Source organism: Balaenoptera acutorostrata, chromosome 2, assembly GCF_949987535.1.
Source record: "Balaenoptera acutorostrata chromosome 2, mBalAcu1.1, whole genome shotgun sequence".
In the NCBI taxonomy this organism is placed as follows: domain Eukaryota; kingdom Metazoa; phylum Chordata; class Mammalia; order Artiodactyla; family Balaenopteridae; genus Balaenoptera; species Balaenoptera acutorostrata.
This window is the reverse complement of record NC_080065.1, coordinates 35,553,699-35,571,985: the sequence shown is the minus strand read 5'-3', so window position 1 is coordinate 35,571,985 and position 18,287 is coordinate 35,553,699. Positions and strand designations below refer to the sequence as shown.

Sequence of the window (18,287 nt, the reverse complement as noted above, 5' to 3'; positions counted from 1 at the left end):
TCTGCCCTCTGGTGGATGAGGCTATCTAAGAGGCTTGTGTAAGTTTCCTGATGGGAGGGACTGGTGGTGGGTAGAGCTGACTGTTGCTCTGGTGGGCAGAGCTCAGTAAAACTTTAATCCACTTGACTGCTGATGGGTGGGGCTGGGTTCCCTCCTTGCTGGTTGTTTGGCCTGAGGCAACCCAACACTGGAGCCTACCTGGGCTATTTGGTGGGGCTAATGACAGACTCTGTGAGGGCTCACGCCAAGGAGTACTTCCCAGAACTTTTGCTGCCAGTGTCCTTGTCCCCACAGTGAGCCACATCCACCCCCGCCTCTGCAGGAGACTCTCCAACTCTAGCAGGTAGGTCTGGTTCAGTCTCCCCTGGGGTCACTGCTCCTTCCCCTGGGTCCCAATGCACACACTACTTTGTGTGTGGCCTCCAGGAGTGGAGTCTCTGTTTCCCCCAGTCCTGTCGAAGTCCTGCAATCAAATCCCACTATGCTTCAAAGTCTGATTCTCTAGGAATTCCTCCTCCTGTTGCCGGACCCCCAGGTTGGGAAGCCTGACGAGGGGCTCAGAACCTTCACTCCAGTGGGTGGACTTCTGTGGTATAAGTGTTCTCCAGTCTGTGTATCACCCACTCAGCAGTTATGGGATTTGATTTGACTGTGATTGCGCCCCTCCTACCGTCTCATTGTGGCTTCTCCTTTTTCTTTGGATGTGGGGTGCCTTTTTTGGTGAGTTCCAGTGTCTTCCTGTTGATGATTGTCCAGCAGCTAGTTGTGATTCTGGTGTTCTCACAAGAGGGAGTGAGAGCACATCCTTCTACTCTGCCATCTTGGTTCCTAGTCCTCTTCTTATCCTTTTTAAGAAACATTTATTTTAAAAAAATTTAAGTGTATAAAAGGCAAGGAGAATAGCATAGTATGCACCCATGCACCCTTCCCCAACTTCAACAATTATTAACTCACTACCAATCTTGTTTCATCTATACCCCACCCACTTCTCTCTTCTCATATTACTTTGAAACTAATACCAAGCATCATGTAATAACAACGATAAATATTTCTGTAGGTTTCCCTAAAAATAGACTCTATGTATTAATATAAAACTTTAAGTCTTCAAATTTCCAGTTTTCTCTTAAATTGTATGTGGGTTTTCTTGTTTGTTTGAATAAGAATCCAAGCAAAGTCTATGGCTTATATGTTTTGTAATTCTCTTTCAATCTCTAGGTTCACCCTGTATTACTTTCTTTTTACTTATTGCAATTTATTTGTTGAGCAAATCAAGTTGTTCGTGGGCGTTATAGTTGCCCACAGTCTAGATTGCCCTGATCGCTTCCTCACAGTATAGCTTATGTGTTCCACATTCCTCTACAAATTGGTAGTTGGATACGGATTGGGGCTTGATCAAATTTAGTTCTATTTTCTAAATATACTTCTTTCTTTATTTAGGTAAGACTCCTTCCTGGATGATGGTATATTCTTTTATTAGGAGCTCATAATTTTGGCTGACTCTGTTTTGTGAGGCCAGCAGCCATTGACATTAACACTTAGAGTCCTTACTTTTCAACTAAAATATTAAGTCTAACTGACAAATTTTTAAGTGATGTGACGCAGAATATTCAACTGAATATCTAATGTAGTAAATCTCTTAAATACTACAAATACTTAAAATATTGAACATACATATATTGTCCCAATGATTAGAAACAGATTTTTGTACCATGGGCTTGAATTACTTCATCATTTCTGTATTTAATTCTGAATCATCCAAGATCTAAAAAAGGCTTACTAAGAAAAACAAGTGTCATGTCATGATCAATTTCACCAGGCCTTTACACTTACCTAGGTAGTAAGCTATGCATATGTGTTAAATTGTAAATGTTTGATTTTTTAAAAAAGTGAGTTTATTAGATAACAGTTTATGACCACATATGTTTATCATCTCAGGTGGAAACTGAGACATGTATATCCATGGCAATTCTTCCTGGGCTACAAGAGTACCCACTAAGCCCTTTTTTATGGTCTCAGTGATAGCAAGGCACTTCCTGCTCACATTCTCCAAATGGTGTCAATTTCATGTTAGAAAGATCACTTTGGCAGCAGCATGTAGAAGGGACTTTAAGGGTAGAAAAGATGAAGAGCAATTCTCATCACTAGAAGACTGTCCAGAAGGTTACTGCATGGGTCCACACTAGCAATGATAGAATCCTGTTCTTGTGTCTAGCAGGATAGAGGAGAGAGACAGAAGGGGAGGTGCATTATAGGAGACACTAAATACGCAGAACTTGCAGAACTTACAGAACTTGATTAATTTGATGTGGGACTGTAGAAGAGTGAGAAATAAAGGATGACTTAAGGCTTAGGTGGTTAAGGGAATTGTGGTGCGATTGACCAAGGTAAGAAACTTAGTAGGAAAAACAGGTTTAGGCTGGGATGAAAGAGGGAAACCTCAGCTTCTGGGATGTTAATATAGAACCATCAGCGGGACATACAAATAAAGATAGATAGGAAGATGAATGGATGGATGGATAGATAGATAGATAGATAGATCGGTAGATAGATGAGTCTGAAACTCAGAAGTGAGGTCTGGGCTAGAGATTTCAACATGAAGTCACCAACATTAAGATAATATGTGAAGCTGTGGAGTTATATGAGAATATGAGACCATCTAGGGGCAAATGTAGAGTGAAAATAAAAATGAGGAAGCCAAGACCGGAACACAAAAGAACACCATCACTTAAAAGGGGAAGTCAGAGCAAATTAACCCACAAAGGAAATTGTGGGGTAGTGACCAGAGAGACAAGAAGTGAGCAGGAGAGATTTCTCATGGAAACAAAGGAGACTCCAGGAAGGCAAAATAGCCAATACTGTGATAAGAACCACAAAGCAATCAAGTAAGGTGCAAGCTGAGAAGTGTTTAATGGATTTGGTAATCAAATCTTTTAAGAATAGTTTCAGTGAAGGATTATCAAGGGAAGCCAGATTGTAGTCAATGAAGAAATGAGTAGGAGGAGAGCAAGTAAGGTCGGTGAGTATGGACAGCTTTTTCTACTTTGGGAAAAGGAGGATGGACTTGTGGTAACGTGGAGCATTTAGAAAGGTGAAGAGAAGTGTTTGTCCTTTATGAATGAGAGTAACTTGGGCTGAGGGAGAAAACAGTAGTGAGATATTTAGGGATGGGGAGTGAAAGAAGAACAATAATAGTAATATAAATAATATGATGACACAGAAGAAAGCGAATAAAAGGAGTAAAATATCTGATCATTCAGATAGGATTCAGAACACAGATGGAAAGAAGAACTTCGGTAGGGACAGGTAAGGATGTGCATAACTGTAGATAAGCTTGGGAGTTAAAGGAATGTATTTTAAGAGAGTTCACCCCCAATAAGTGCTATTTTATTGGTGAAATAAGAAACAAGATCATCTGATGAAAAGAGAAAGGAGAGGAATAGGAGATCTGAGGGAAGTAATGAACGTTTTGAATAGCCATTGGGAAGAATGATGCAAGAGAAGGTTGACTAGAAAAAAAGTGTAATGAGATTATAGAATAGTGTTGGGGGTATAGCTGAGACTGAATATCAATTATTGGTAATATCCTAAATCAGTAAAATGGCAATTTTCCCCAGCTATGCAAATCAACCCAAGAATAGAAATAGAAAATATAGATGGTTCCATAAATCATTGGGGATTCATGCAGCCCAGGTATTGATAGCTGTTATGAGCAGTTGGAGTGAAGTGATTTGGAATGAAACACCTTGGAGTCCAAGCCACAAGTGATGGAAGCAAAACCAGATGGAGAACATCTGGAAAAGAGTGATGAGTCAGGATTGGAACTAATGATCTTTGGAATCTGTACCATACAGCCAATCATATACCTTCAGAACCCAGAATTGACTTATTGACATACTGTCATTTTAACAGAAAAATATTTCTGCCCTGAAACTAAACTACTGATTAATTGTAGATGCTCACTTTGAATGGGCAGTGCTGTGCTCAAGCTCCCCGATTCTCCATTTTTTGCAGCAGTAGTGGCATCAATACAAGGCTAAAGCCTATTCTACTGACTTCTGAAGTTTTAAATCAGAGCAGATATGAAAGAGAAGAGTTATTTTTAAATGATCCTTTTATTCTTTTTTCTTTTTCATTGTAAGGGGAGCATCTACTTGTTCCATTTTCACTTTTTCTTCTCTCTTGTTTTCAGAAGCCCTGTAAATGAAGAAAATCAAGATAGTGTCATACACTTTGATGGTAAGAGACGAAAGATGCTTTATTTATTTGTTCCCTCAGATACGGAAGTTTGAGTTAATCATTCTCATAGGATCATTAATGGGTCATTATCATCATTGGTCCATGCAAGACCCCTCTCTTGTTTTACTTATTTATTTATTTCCTTTTATCTCCATGACCCACTCCCTTTCCTTCCTCCCCCTTACCAGAGACAAATATTCTAATGTACTTAGTGTGTGTCTTTTGTACATATTCTTTGCATGCTGTTGTATGTGTATATGTACATATTTCAATTTACATAAACTGTATATTATAGCTCACTCTGGCCTTTATTTTATACTCAACTGTGTTGAGTGTTTTGGGGGGCTCCTCCATGTTGTATATGTATATTTAATTTCTTTCTGTTAACTACTGCACAGCACTCCATGGTATGCATCCTATGCATTCACATTTCACCTTCAACTCGCTGGTACCACAAATAATAGTTCAATGCACCTTCTTGTCCATATCCCCATGTGGACCTCTGAGAGCCTTCCTTTATGTATACCCAGCAGTAGAGTGGCTGCTTGTAAGCAATGGCATATTCATTTCAGCTGAGTAGGATTACAGTGCTCTCCAGAAGAGCTGCATCTCTGTGTACTCCCGTCACAGGGCATGAAGATTCCAAGATGCCTACCTTTCGCCAGTGCATGGTACTATGCAGCTTTCCAGTTGTTTCCAGTCTTACATGCATAAAATGATGTCTTGTTTCATTTTCATATCTCTGCTTGCTGCTGAGTTCAAATACTTGATTTGTTTATTAGCCTTTGTGGTTTTCTCTTCTGTAGGTTTCCAGTTCCTATTCCTTGACCATTTTTTTCTTGGGGTTGGTATCCTTTTCTGGCTGACTTGCAGGAGTTCCTTTGTATTCCAGATATTTATCCTATGTCAGTTGTAGACATTGCAAATATCTTCTCTCATTCTGTCCATCGTCTATTAACTTAGTCCATGCTGTCCTTCACTGAACATAAATATATTTTGATATAATCAAATTCATTAATATTTACTTTGTAATTTATACTTCTTAAGTTTTATTTAAGAAGTCCTATCCCTAGGAAATACAAATATTATCTTCTGTTTTCTTCTATGAACTTTATCCGTTACAGTTAGGTCTTTGATCTCTTTGCAGTCCAATTTTGAGGCGTTAGTAGAAATCTAGCTTTGTTGTCTCATGGACAAAGCCAGTTTTCCCATTACCATACTCTGAAATCCACCCTTTTCTCATTAATTTATAATGCCACATTTACTATATTAACTCTATTGGTGTGTTTGTGTCTTTGCATATATAGGTGTGTATGTGTGTGTATGTGTGTTTCTATTTGTGTGTGTGTAAATTTGTGTATCTGTCTCTGAGCTCTCTGCTCTATTCCACTGGTCTATTCATTTGTATATCAGTTCCACACTGTTTTTATTATTATTGTTTTAGATGATGTCCTAGTACCTGGTAATTTATTGATATTACCAAACCCTTGAGCAGTAAAATATCTTTTAAAAAAATCTCATTAACTTGATTTGTTCGACACATGAAAGCAAATCCTTGGGAACAAGTAAGTTGAAAAGTGTGAACTAGTTGTGATTTTCTGGTAAAATCTTTGTTCCATACTGCAAGCCCACAAAACCAAATGTTCACGCTTTTCATAAAGAGAATAAAGAGTGTCTTCATTAATTTTTGGCTTTTGCATTATTTTATGAAAGTCAGTGAAATGATTTTATAATTAAATTACAAGATTCAAAAAAGCCATAGTAAGAATCTAAACTACATATTCTATTTTGTACTTCTATACCTTTGGTAAATTATAAGTTCTATTACATGAAGAACTGTTTTGAATATTATATTACATCTAATAATCCTGTATTAAAGCACTTCTTAATTACAGTATATTAAATTATATTCTTTTTTTAAACACTTTAGGAACGGGAAATCTGGATGAGGTCAGTTTTTTTTCCTTCTCATATTATATTGCTGTAATTAGAATATGTAACAATTATTGTGATTCATTTTCTATTGATATAAACCAACAAATGAAAATCCTTATGAGTAATGGTGACTGTTTTCCATTTATAATCTTATTTCATCTAAAATGCTTGAGACATTAAACACCCATTATTACACTGACTCATAGTAATTTTGTAATGTTAAACATAGACTGAAGTCTGGCTACACATCTGAATTACATAGCAAGATATAAAATGAAATCTTTCTGTGCTTCCTTTTCCAGTCTATCTCTAAAAAGGAAACAAAAATATTTTAAATAAGCCAAAATAGACACACAAATGTATGCTTGTTTTACTGATTATTTGAGCAATGTAATATGTGTATGTTCCCTTATTAAATAATTACAATTAATCATTATTAATGTTTTTCTTGACAGGAACAAGAGAGTGAAGGAGAAACATATGAAGACATGTATGAGTTACATTTTTTTACCATGATATTTTCCTTCTAAGATGAATATAATGATTTGTATGAGGGAGAGTGGAGGGATATTCAACACTGGGAGGGAAAAGCTGTATTGTTCAAATGACTGGCATATAATGATAACCTTTATTTCAATACAAAGGACTAAAGATTCTTTTCTTGTCTAAGGATTTTACAGAGGACTCTATTAAAATGCCATCCCCGGAGAGGTCAGAGGCCTGCAGCCCACTAGATAGCCCACAGGCAGGGAATCACAGGGACCGGGAATCTGATTTCTTGCTCTTGGTGTGTCCTTGGGCACATGAATTCGTGTATACGTTACAATGTCCTCACCTAGACAGCACTTCACCTCACAACCTTGCTATGAGAGACGATTTAACACGGCACCAGATGCCAAAGTTTTAGCCTGCTAAACAGAAAGGTGTTAGAAAGGGTTCCAAAATGGGTTTCTGGGTAGCCCGAGACTAAGAAATTTCTTGGAAAATGAGTAGAGGTAGAATGAATATGTTATTTTATCTTTTGTTGATTCAAATATGTTAATTTTCCCTACCCAGTTCTTATTCAACTAATTCTGACTAAAGTTTCTGAATTAAGGTTTGTACATTGTGTACAAGTGCATGTGTGTACGTGAACTTGTACTAGTGAGTGCATGAGAGAGAGAGAGAGAGGAGAGATTAATTCTATTCATGCCGACAGGCCGCGAGAACCTTTATAAACAGTGCTTTCCACTTGCCTGCCCGAGCTGTAAGTGCAGCAGAACCTTAGGAAGGCATCCTCATTTGAATGCCTCCTGCTGGCTCTAAGCACAGTCTCATACACCCAGGAATTTTGACAAGCCTTGGCTTTATACCTTCACCTATACTTCTTCACATACGATCTTCTGCTCTGGGTAGAAACCTCTCTGGATAGGGAGTCCTGACACATCAATGCCCATGGATGCTAAAACAAACTGACAATTTTAATCCACAGAGAAACATCCAAAGAAAGAGAGAAGAAAAGGGAAAAGGAGGAAAAGAAGAGATTAGAGCTGGAGAAAAAGGAACAGAAAGAGAGAGAAAAGAAAGAACAAGAAATAAAGAAGAAATTTAAAGTAAGAGCTTTCTTGCCGAAGGGTGAAGAAGAGTAACCTCTTTTTATAACTTCCACACAAAAGGGGCACAATCCTTGAAAGCTTACATGGTCGGAGAATTACTTAATCATTGTTTTCTAAAGAGTAACTACCTTCACAATCGTAATGTTTTTGTCCAATAATTTCCTTTACCCCTGCACTAAAAAACGAATGCAATAAAATCCAAATAAAATATGATGGGAGCTCAGGAAATTTTATGTCGATGGAGTGAAAGAGTACTTGATACTCAGACCCATCTTGACTCTCCTTGTTATGCATTTCCTTTTATCCTACTCATAATATGAGCTCAGGACCACACACATACACATCCCTGTGGCATGTATTATAGTGGTACGAGGGACAGAAGTGTCTCTGGATTAACCAGACCTGTCGCAATAAAGCTCCGTGAGCTACCCTGACTGCTGCTGTCTAGACCTGACTTACATTTTTGCCTTTATTTTAAGCCGATGTACATGCTGACTTTTGATACCTGCTGTTTCTCCTCCCTCTTCATCCACCTGGATTTCTGACCTCTGTCTTCTCTGATCTCTGATTTCTAATTGTGTGATTTCTATTACTACCACCACTACCACTATACTTGCGGCCTATACTCTTTTGGCCAGTACGTCTTTGATGACATGGCCCATCTGGGGTGGGTCTAGTATGTCAGCTATAGCGTGATTATCTAGTTACAAAACTATTCTTCACTATAAAAAGGATTCATATCAAGTTTCCTTTAAATATTTAATTCCTCCTGAACATTTACAATATGGTTTGAATTAGAAAAATGTGATTTATATATAATTTCCCAGTATATTGATTATAGTAAAACAAAGATTCAACAGCAGAGCAAAGGGAAAATGTAAAGCTTAGAGTCAGTTGGACAGATGTGGACTCAAAGTCCAACTGCACATGCAAATTCTGTGATCATGGGCATATTACTAAACTTCTCTGAACCTCAGATTCTTATTTTTAAAGTGAGTCAATGATACCTCTCCTGAAAGTTTTTTATGGAATTAAATAAAATAATGCACAGAAGGCACTGTATCTATTATAGGATCTCATTCAACTTTGCTTACTACATATAAGCAAAATTAAGATTACAGTATGAATACTAAAACATTTTACTCATACAGAATGTACGGCTACCAATGTTTACAGTTTTCAAGTGGAAAACATGAAAAACTAATTTCTTAAATGAAAATCTTTATAACATACTTTTTATGAAGAGATTGTTTGTAGTTTTGAAGGAATTGTGTGAAGCTTTCCCTTGTGGGTTTTTTTTGAGAAATCAGTTTTGCATTGTTTCACTCATTCATTTGAATAATATTTGTTAGTAAGAAATAAATAGGATATGGAAGACATACCACCAAATATGAACTCAAAAGTTTGTCAAGACTGGGACTTCACACACTATATTCCTTCCACAAAATGTTAATAGATGTTCCAATTAAATAAATAAATGTGAGAACTGTTACATAGCTTCACATTTCATTATTTCCAAGACAAAATATTTCACATTTTAAAATTCTGATATTAAGATGCATTTTAACATCGTTGGCATATCAAAATTTTAATTCAGCTATTTTCTTTCTTTCTTGGTGGTGCATAATTAATGATATGTCTCACAATTCATCGCATCACAATAAAATAAAGTAGAGCTTCTTCAAAACTCACAATGCATATTTGCATATCAAAAGGTCCAAGAAATTCTGTTGAAAAGACACCAATTTAGGATTAGGAAATGTTTAGGATTCATGACCTCTAAACTAGATTATTCCCCTGCTGTCAAGAAAACACTGTACTATTCAGGATATTAATTTAAAAACCTCTCATAATATTTGTTTGTTATTTTTATTATTCACAAAGCTATTTCTAAACTGTTGTCTGTTTATAGCAGGTAATGTCTACTCCAAGTTTATAGATAGACAAGTACCACAAAGTTAAAAAAAAAAGAAAGAAAGAAAGAAAATGCTTTTCCCACAAGTACAACCCACCACCACCAACCCTTGCTGTTTTAGGCCTGCAGAGAACCATCAGAATAATTGCACAAAGCACAGAGGGGAATAACCTCTGTCTACCAAGCAAACCACCAGCATACCCCATAAAAACACATAGCACCCAGCATGTCGTACATAAGTGGTATTCGGTTACCAGTGGCTTTCTCTGCAAATCTTCCACAGAGTTCCCGAGGTCAGCAGATCACTGCCACTCTCTCCTGGCCCCCGAGCATGTGCTTACCTGTTCTTTGCTGGTTCTGTCTGACCTCTGCAATTTTCCCCTAACCCCTCCTCTAAGAACATTCACCAGGAATGACATTCACCCTCAACTTCTAGTTCAAACTTGTAAATGTTGGAAATAGGCAGGTTGGCAAGTGGTGGACATATTGTCTTTCAAAACCACATTCCTTAAAGATGTTCTGAATAGTGAAGAAGCCAGTCGTGATTTTCTTTTCCCTTTTTGCAGCTAACAGGCCCTATTCAAGTCATCCACCAAGCAAAAGCTTGCTGTGATGTCAAAGGAGGAAAGAATGAACTGAGCTTCAAGCAAGGAGAGCAAATTGAAATAATCCGAATCACAGACAACCCTGAAGGAAAATGGCTGGGCAGAACAGCCAGGGGGTCATGTGAGTGCACATTTTCCTACAACTTCGAAGTGTTTTCTATTTGAGCCAATATTAATGTGAAAATTCTTCCAAAGCTACTCATAAGCATTAAGTTGGGAGCACGTTACAGGGTGGACAAAGATAGGAAGATTTTAAATGACAGGTAGAGCTCCATCTTCACCTCATCTGTGTAATCTTTTTAGTGGGGAAAAATGTAAATATTTATAGTATCCCAGGGAGGAACAAAGAGCATTAGGTTCTTCATCGATGTTAAAAGGCAAAAATCATTTATATGAATCACTTTGGAATCTTGAAAATAGACTCTAGGCTTACCCCAAACCACAACAGCGTAAGACTTTGACAAAGTACAGTGAAACATGTGTCAACAAGTCTATAAATCAGAATTGCAAGCAAAGAAATAAAGGGAAAATTTAAAGAGTAAGTGTGCAATTAATATTTTATTCACAACTTTATGATATTTAAGCTACAGTTACCCGAACATAAATTGTTCCCCTTTTGGTAGACGGCTATATTAAAACAACGGCTGTAGAGATTGACTATGATTCCTTGAAACGGAAAAAAAACTCGCTCGGTGCTCTTTCATCAAGACCTTTTGAAGATGACCAGGAAGTATATGATGATGTCGCAGAGCAGGAAGATGTTAACAGGTATGTGTAAGTACAAATTGTAAAGCAAATCACATCATCTCTTTGTCAGAGATTGTGGATTTTAAGGTGCTAGAATTTTACTTTCCCTATTTCCTACTGCTCTCTATCACTAAACTAAATTACCATTTACAATCACTTCAATATGGATGAAAAGTCATTGGAAACTCCATAGTCTTTTATTTTACTCTTTGGTTGTATGTATCAAATACTACTTGAAATATAATGGGCCATTTGCCAGATATTGCCAAACGTGTTGTCAATCCAAAATGCTGTTTTACAGTATTTATTCTGATTTGATCTTAAGGATATGCCTAAAGTAAGTATGACTTTGTAAAATTGAAGGATGAGATGTAGAAGTTAGCTCTGAAAAATATAAAGTGTTTTTCTCTGAAATCTGAGTCTAAATATATTCATCGTTTTTATTTAAAAACATAACAGACAAAAATGCTTTTTAAAGCCAACTCTACTTTGCTCTTTAAGAGTAAAAATGTAAAATCCCCTATGATCCCTGGCAATCAACTAAGGGCCCAACTTTCCATTCATTCCACTAGAATGGCATGACCTTCCCCACAAGAATTATGGGAACATCTTTCTGGGGTAGAGGAGCCCAGAGGAGAGTCTGGCCATCTTCTCCCACGTACCTTTCCTTCCCTTCTCTCTTTTCTCTGTCTCCAGCTCCCTTTATCCTTGCCTCCTCTTTTGTCTCTTTTTCCTAGCTCTGATCTTCCTTGTCCTTTCTTCTCCTTCCTTTTCCATTCCCCTTTTCTTTCCATTCCTTTTTGCCTCCAATAGCTCCCTTTCCTGGTAAAGCCATGATCCCTTCAAGTTGAAGGAAAAGGAGAAGGAAAATCTCCAGCACAGTGAAGAATCCTCTTTTTTTTATGCCCATTTGTGGAATTGGGAAACCCCCCCACGTGATCCCAAAACACATGATCTGAGCTAGATCTTCACTTGGGAAAAAATGTGTCTGCATTATTCATAACTCAAATTTTAAAGGAAAAATGTTTTCATTATCAACCATTTAAAAAATGTAAAATGATCAAAACAGTAATATACTTATGAAATATATGAAGAATTAAATTTCCCTCTTGTGGACTTTGAGCTCATGGCATCAATTAAACTTATGTTGCTCTCTGGCAGTTTTGTCTTTCTAAAATGAATAATAGGGAATTCCCTGGCGGACTTGTGGTTAGGATTCTGGGCTTTCACTGCCTGGGGCCTGGGTTCAATCCCTGGTTGGGGAACTAAGATCCTACAAGCCACGTGGCATAGCCAAAAAAAAAAGAATGATGGCCTTCCATGCCTTCTTACCATGGTGTGATCATAAATTATGCAATATATATCAAAACATGCGATGTATGCACTGGAGTTTACAGATTGTAAATTGGCCTTAGTAATAAGAAACACCTTGACCTAATTTGAAAGTCAGTAAATGCTAATTTGGGGGTCAAAGTTCCAAATGGCCATATTCTGAGGGTTACAGAATTTTCTGGACATGAGTATTCCATACCATGTATATTAGCAACATATATACTTTATGTTTGCCTTTTATTTTTTTTAAAAAAAACACACACATTTCTCTTATTTTGCAATTAAAGAACCCCAGTTATATTAATATATACATATTTACACTGATGAACATACTCAAGAAAAAAATGATAAATCCACAAAAAGGGATGATAGCCTTAAAATGAAGCATTATTTTCCATAATAGGTGACTATTTCCCAAAACTAATGCTATTACCTTTTCCTTTTATCTAGTCTATACATACCACAGCTCTAAAAGACATCTCTAGTTAGTAAACATGTAGCAGAAAAAGAATCTTCCATTTAATAAACTGGGGTTGGAGGAGGTGTATGGTTTTAATGCTTAATATTTTAAACAAGTATAGCCCCACAATATTTACTAGCATCTATTCCTCCCTTATGCATGTTTCATAAGAAAATGGAATAAGAGACATCACTTCTACACAAGTTTTTTTTCTTGAAACTACAGCTGCTGCTGGCAGAGATCTCATAACAGAATATGCTTTGTCCTTAGTAGAACAAGGAAAGACGCTGAGTATAGCTGGCAGCTTGTCCTGGCAAGAATAAGAGAAGGCACCATCCTCTCCTCTCCCTCCCCCAGATGCCTCCTGGTTCCTTGCACTCTTTACCAGCTCTTTCCCAATTCCTCCAGGGTAAAGAGAGCTGACTGTGTACTTCAGATTCTGCGAGCAGACAGGAGGCTTAAAAGCACAGGTCCCATATACAATGGAATATTACTCAGCCATAAAAAGAAATGAAATGGAGGTATTTGTAATGAGGTGGATGGAGTTAGAGTCTGTCATACAGAGTGAAGTAAGTCAGAAAGAGAAAAACAAATACAGTATGCTAACACATATATACGGAATCTAAGGGAAAAAAAAAAAAAAAAGGCCATGAAGAACCTAGTGGCAAGACGGGAATAAAGACACAGACCTACTAGAGAATGGACTTGAGGATATGGGGAGGGGGTGGGGTGAGATGTGACAGGGTAAGAGAGTGTCATGGACATATATACACTACCAAATGTAAAATAGATAACTAGTGGGAAGCAGCCGCACAGCACAGGGAGATCAGCTCGGTGCTTTGTGACCACCTAGAGGGGTGGAATGGGGAGGGTGGGAGGGAGGGAGATGCAAGAGGGAAGAGAAATGGGAACATATTGTATATGTATAACTGATTCACTTTGTTATAAAGCAGAAGCTAACACACTATTGTAAGGCAATTATACTTCAATAAAGGTGTTTAAAAAAAAAAAAAAAAAAAAGCACAGGTCCCGACAGCAGTTCTTCTCCCTTCCTTCTCAACTAAGCAATGTTTTGTACTAAATGTGAAACGTTGAACAAAAGGAAATTACAAGTGCAAATACCACTCCTCCATCACATAAAAAAACTTTCTTCTATGTATGTTTCCAACCTTTTCCCTGCCATTTATCCTTTCCTCTTTCTCTTTCCTCCTCTTTTCTCACACTCTCCTCTCTTTGCCTCTCATTCATCTGATCAATGGTTTGTATTCCAAAAAGACCATTATAGGAAATTGAAGAATGGCTCTAGAAATGAAATAATGGATGGTGGCTTTGCTCCTGATTATAACTCTGTTCTTTAGGAATTGGGTAGGAGACTCTCCAAGGGAATATATTGTATTTGCCAGGAGCAGCAGTCAACCCAAATTGCAATTTTTCACATAATTCTATCTGCTTGCTTCATGCTCAAAGGGAAGTGTTGAGGACAATAAATGTGAAAATAGTTTGTAAGCAAGTAGAGAATATACTAAAAATTCATCAAAAATCAATTCTTATTTATATATTAGGACATTTATAACATGTTTTTTTCCAAAGTTCCATTATCAAACGTACTTTTTATTTCTAGATTAGCAGTAGATCTGTGTCAGACCAATTTCTTTTATTCTGACTTAAAGGTTGAGGAATCAGATATGAGTGTATAATTACACTATGCGATTGTAATATCAGACTGATATCTGTTACTGGCAGGTTATCCAAAAGGCAAAAACGGCGACACGGGGAGCGCAGCAAGCTGTAGCCAAAAGGACATTGTAAGGGAAGGCAGGATGCTGAAGTTCTCCTCTCATCTCTTCATTTACTTAAAAGTGGGCTTGGTCATATCACGTCATTTCTCAGAGCCTCAATTTCTTTCTGCAAAATGAACTAGATGACTTCTGAGATTTTTTTTTTTTTGGTTCTCACACTCTACACTTCCTTTGTTCTCACAGAACTCATATTTTAGTGGGAGAAATGGACAAGAAAACAGACAATTATAAAAGAGGGGAAATATAGAATGTTATCAAAATAAATTAAAAATCAGAATTCTGGATTTAGAGAATCAGGAGCCACACTCTACAAAGGCCCCATGAAGAGGATTTCAATTTTTTTTAAGTTCTCCCTTTTAAAAAAATGTAATGCTATTGGACTAAGAGTTAAATGCTGTGACTATAAGATAGCAAAAGAAAATTGAATTTAATGCAGTAATGGTTCTGGAATAATACTCTCTTTTTATAAATAAGTCCATCTATGGAATGATATAATACTGTATAATCTGAAAACTGCCTCATGGGAAAATGCTAGAAGCAGACAGTATCATTGTTTAGAATACTTTATGGTACTGAATCTCACTTGATTCTTATTAGGTTTGTTTTGCTTTGATTTTTGCTTTGTTACTACTCATCTATTACAATAAGGAACAGTTTTTCTTCCTTTTCACATATAACATCTGATAACTTTTTTTCTAACTAAAATATAGTTGATTTACAACACTATATTAGTTTCAGGTATACAACATAGTGATTCAATGTTTTTATAGGTTATACTACATTTAAAGTTATTATAAAATATTGGCTATATTCTCTATGCTGTACAATATATCCTTGTAGCTTATTTATTTTATACATAGTAGTTTGTACCTCTTAAACCCCTATCCCCAACTTGCCCCTCCAGCCTATCCCCTCGTTACTGATAACCAGTACTTTGTTCTCCATATCTGCAAGTCTCTTTCTGTCTTGTAATATTCATTCATTTGTTTTATTTATTTTAGATTCCACATATAAGTGATAACATACAGTATGTGTCTTTAACTATCTTTATTTCACTAAGTACAATACCCTCTAGGTCCACCAGTGTTGTTGCAAATGACAAAATCTCATTCTTTTTATGACTGAGTGACATTCCATTGTGTATATATACTACGTCTTCTTTATCCATTCATCTGTCGATGGACACTTAGGTTGCTTCTATTGATATATCTTGGCTATTGTAAATAACATCCTGATAAACTTTTGATTGGAATGTTATTTTTTCTTTTGTATCACTGCTCAATATATGTACTTCTCTCCCTGATAGCTAAATACTTCATATATTAATTTAATTGGTCCACTTTTTTTTTTCCTAGCCACAGTCAGAGTGGAAGTGGAGGTAAGCCACACACTTTCATCAGCAGTTTCTGCAAGTCTTCAACGTTTTTGTGTGTACTAATGACAAAATGCTTTTGTCTGCAAATAATGAGGAGGATCTTAATGTGGTAGAAAGAACACAGGACTGGGAACCAATGACCTGGAGCCCAGCCCTGGACACTGAGTGACCCTGAGCAAGTCAGCTCTTTCTTCCAAGCTTCTTATGGGTCATAGGGTGACTCCACTTCCAGTATGCCCAGGGCAGTCTTGATTTATGCCAATTGTCTGAGCACAATTTTTAGTAGTATCCCCCTTCACTTTCCGAAGTATCCTTGTTTGGATGATAACTTACATGGTCACCTTAGCTATGACTCCTAAAGTCTCCTCGTTATCTCATCAACAAAATAAGGGTTACTAATACCTGGCAGTGCTAAAATTCTCATCCTAAAAATCAAATTTCAAGTTTATTGTACATATTCTTGTACAGAGAAGGTACTCAGTAAAGATTTGTTAAATAAATATTTGTCAAATAGAAAGGTTCCTAAGGACTATAGGATAACAAATCAAATGAAGGTTTAACTTTTAAAATATCACATTGATGAAATGAAATAAAGAAATGAAAAGTCAGCCCATCAATGTTTACAAATTCACCTTTCATTTTATTTGCTTTTCTTTACTTATATCTTGATCAGTAGCTTTTTCTGAATGTCTCCTCAGTATTAATTACATTTTTCTTATCACCTCTCCCTTCTTTTTCCGCAAAAAATTCTAACTCCATCGTTATTTAATTTTACTTTTTTCATAGTTATTTTCCCCCATTTCTTTCATCTCCCATGCATACTACTCTTTATCTTCCCTCATATTTTTATTACATTTCACATCTAAGAATTCCTTATAAAATAATGTTAAAAATAATTAATTTACCTACTACCTATGTGAGAGTGGGAAATAAAGCTACTTTTTATTTAAATAGTTGATATGAAAGTAGGATGCTTTCTGCAATTAAATAAGACAGATTTATTATCAAATTTTGAGTGAACATTCGTGACCAAATTATAAAATTAACAGAAGACTTTTTCCCCCCTAATTCACATGAAGGGATGTTCCCACCTCCCCCAGACGATGATATTTATGATGGGATAGAAGAGGAAGATTCTGTTAATGGGTAAGAATGATCAGCGAACTGCCTTTTTGCAAAGTATTGTACGTACTGGAATTGTATAGTCTTGATTTCTATTTAAAATAAAAAGCAGAAATAGCATTCCCTGTTACGTTACCAAAAATTATTTGAATGTTTAACAGCATTAGTAAATGCGGAAGTGTAACTGCACCACACTTCAAATGAAGTGGTATATTGTTTGGAATAACCTTGACAACTATGTCAAAAGAAGTGAAATGAAAAAGGGATAAAGGATTAGAAGTGTTGCAGATTTTTTTTCAAACTTTTCCCTATCATTTATTTATCAATCAATAATTTATTTTTACGACAATCTGGAAAGTTAATCAGTCGCATGGCTATCCTTTGTATGTTAATCATAGTTGTAGGCAATCCAAATAAACTGAGGTCATATGCTATCTGTGGCAAAACCAGTATTGAATCCTTTAGGTGTTTAAACTTTTGAAATGGCGTATTTTAAAATTTAAGTACATTTAAACAATTTTTTAATCTATTAACAACTTACTTTTAATACAGTAAAGCTAAATTGATGTTTAAAACTTAATCCTGACTCAGCTCGCTAGTTTAAGAACCAGGAGAAATCTACCAAATAGGAAAAAATAACTTACCTGCTATTTACCTAGTAGCAGCAGTATTCAAAGACCATAACCTATAAACATAATAGCTTCATTTTGTTCAATACAATGAGTAGCTTACAGCCTGAATGATCAAAGCAGTATAATTATAAAAAATCTGATCAATGCCTGCATGCTCCAAAGCTCCACGCTACAGGTTGAAGAGAAGAGTAACACGTGGTCCTGGGGGATTTTGAAGATGTTAAAGGGAAAAGATGACAGAAAGAAAAGTATACGAGAGAAACCAAAAGACTCTGAGTCAGACAATGAAGGTTCATCGTAAGAGTCGACCAACCACCAAATCCAGTGCATGATAACAACACTAATAATTTAATCAAATGCTGCTAATATTTTATAACCAATAACCAAATTCTGACAGACTTTTAAACCATTTTAATGTGTTTTTCCATTAGTCATTCTAGCCTCATTTACTGTGTCACCCTTAAACTCATGCATTTATATGAGAGGAGCACAAAGTATTCGAAAACCATCGTATGGTTCAAAAATATATTTTGC

At 36.4% G+C, this 18,287-nt stretch overlaps 1 protein-coding gene across 3 annotated transcripts in view; it reads left to right on the top strand.

Annotated features, from left to right (window-relative positions):
• FYB1 (FYN binding protein 1) overlaps positions 1–18,287 on the top strand; it is a 170,837-nt gene that overhangs the window by 133,685 nt on the left and 18,865 nt on the right. For 2 of the 3 annotated variants that reach the window (XM_057539904.1, XM_057539903.1), the window contains 9 exons: positions 4,190–4,236; positions 6,167–6,186; positions 6,627–6,661; positions 7,643–7,763; positions 10,248–10,407; positions 10,910–11,054; positions 15,980–16,002; positions 17,079–17,145; positions 17,916–18,050. In XM_057539904.1, the coding sequence (XP_057395887.1) occupies positions 4,190–4,236; positions 6,167–6,186; positions 6,627–6,661; positions 7,643–7,763; positions 10,248–10,407; positions 10,910–11,054; positions 15,980–16,002; positions 17,079–17,145; positions 17,916–18,050 (753 nt within the window). The remainder of the gene's footprint in view (positions 1–4,189; positions 4,237–6,166; positions 6,187–6,626; positions 6,662–7,642; positions 7,764–10,247; positions 10,408–10,909; positions 11,055–15,979; positions 16,003–17,078; positions 17,146–17,915; positions 18,051–18,287) is intronic. The other variant, XM_057539905.1, reaches the window with a different exon arrangement.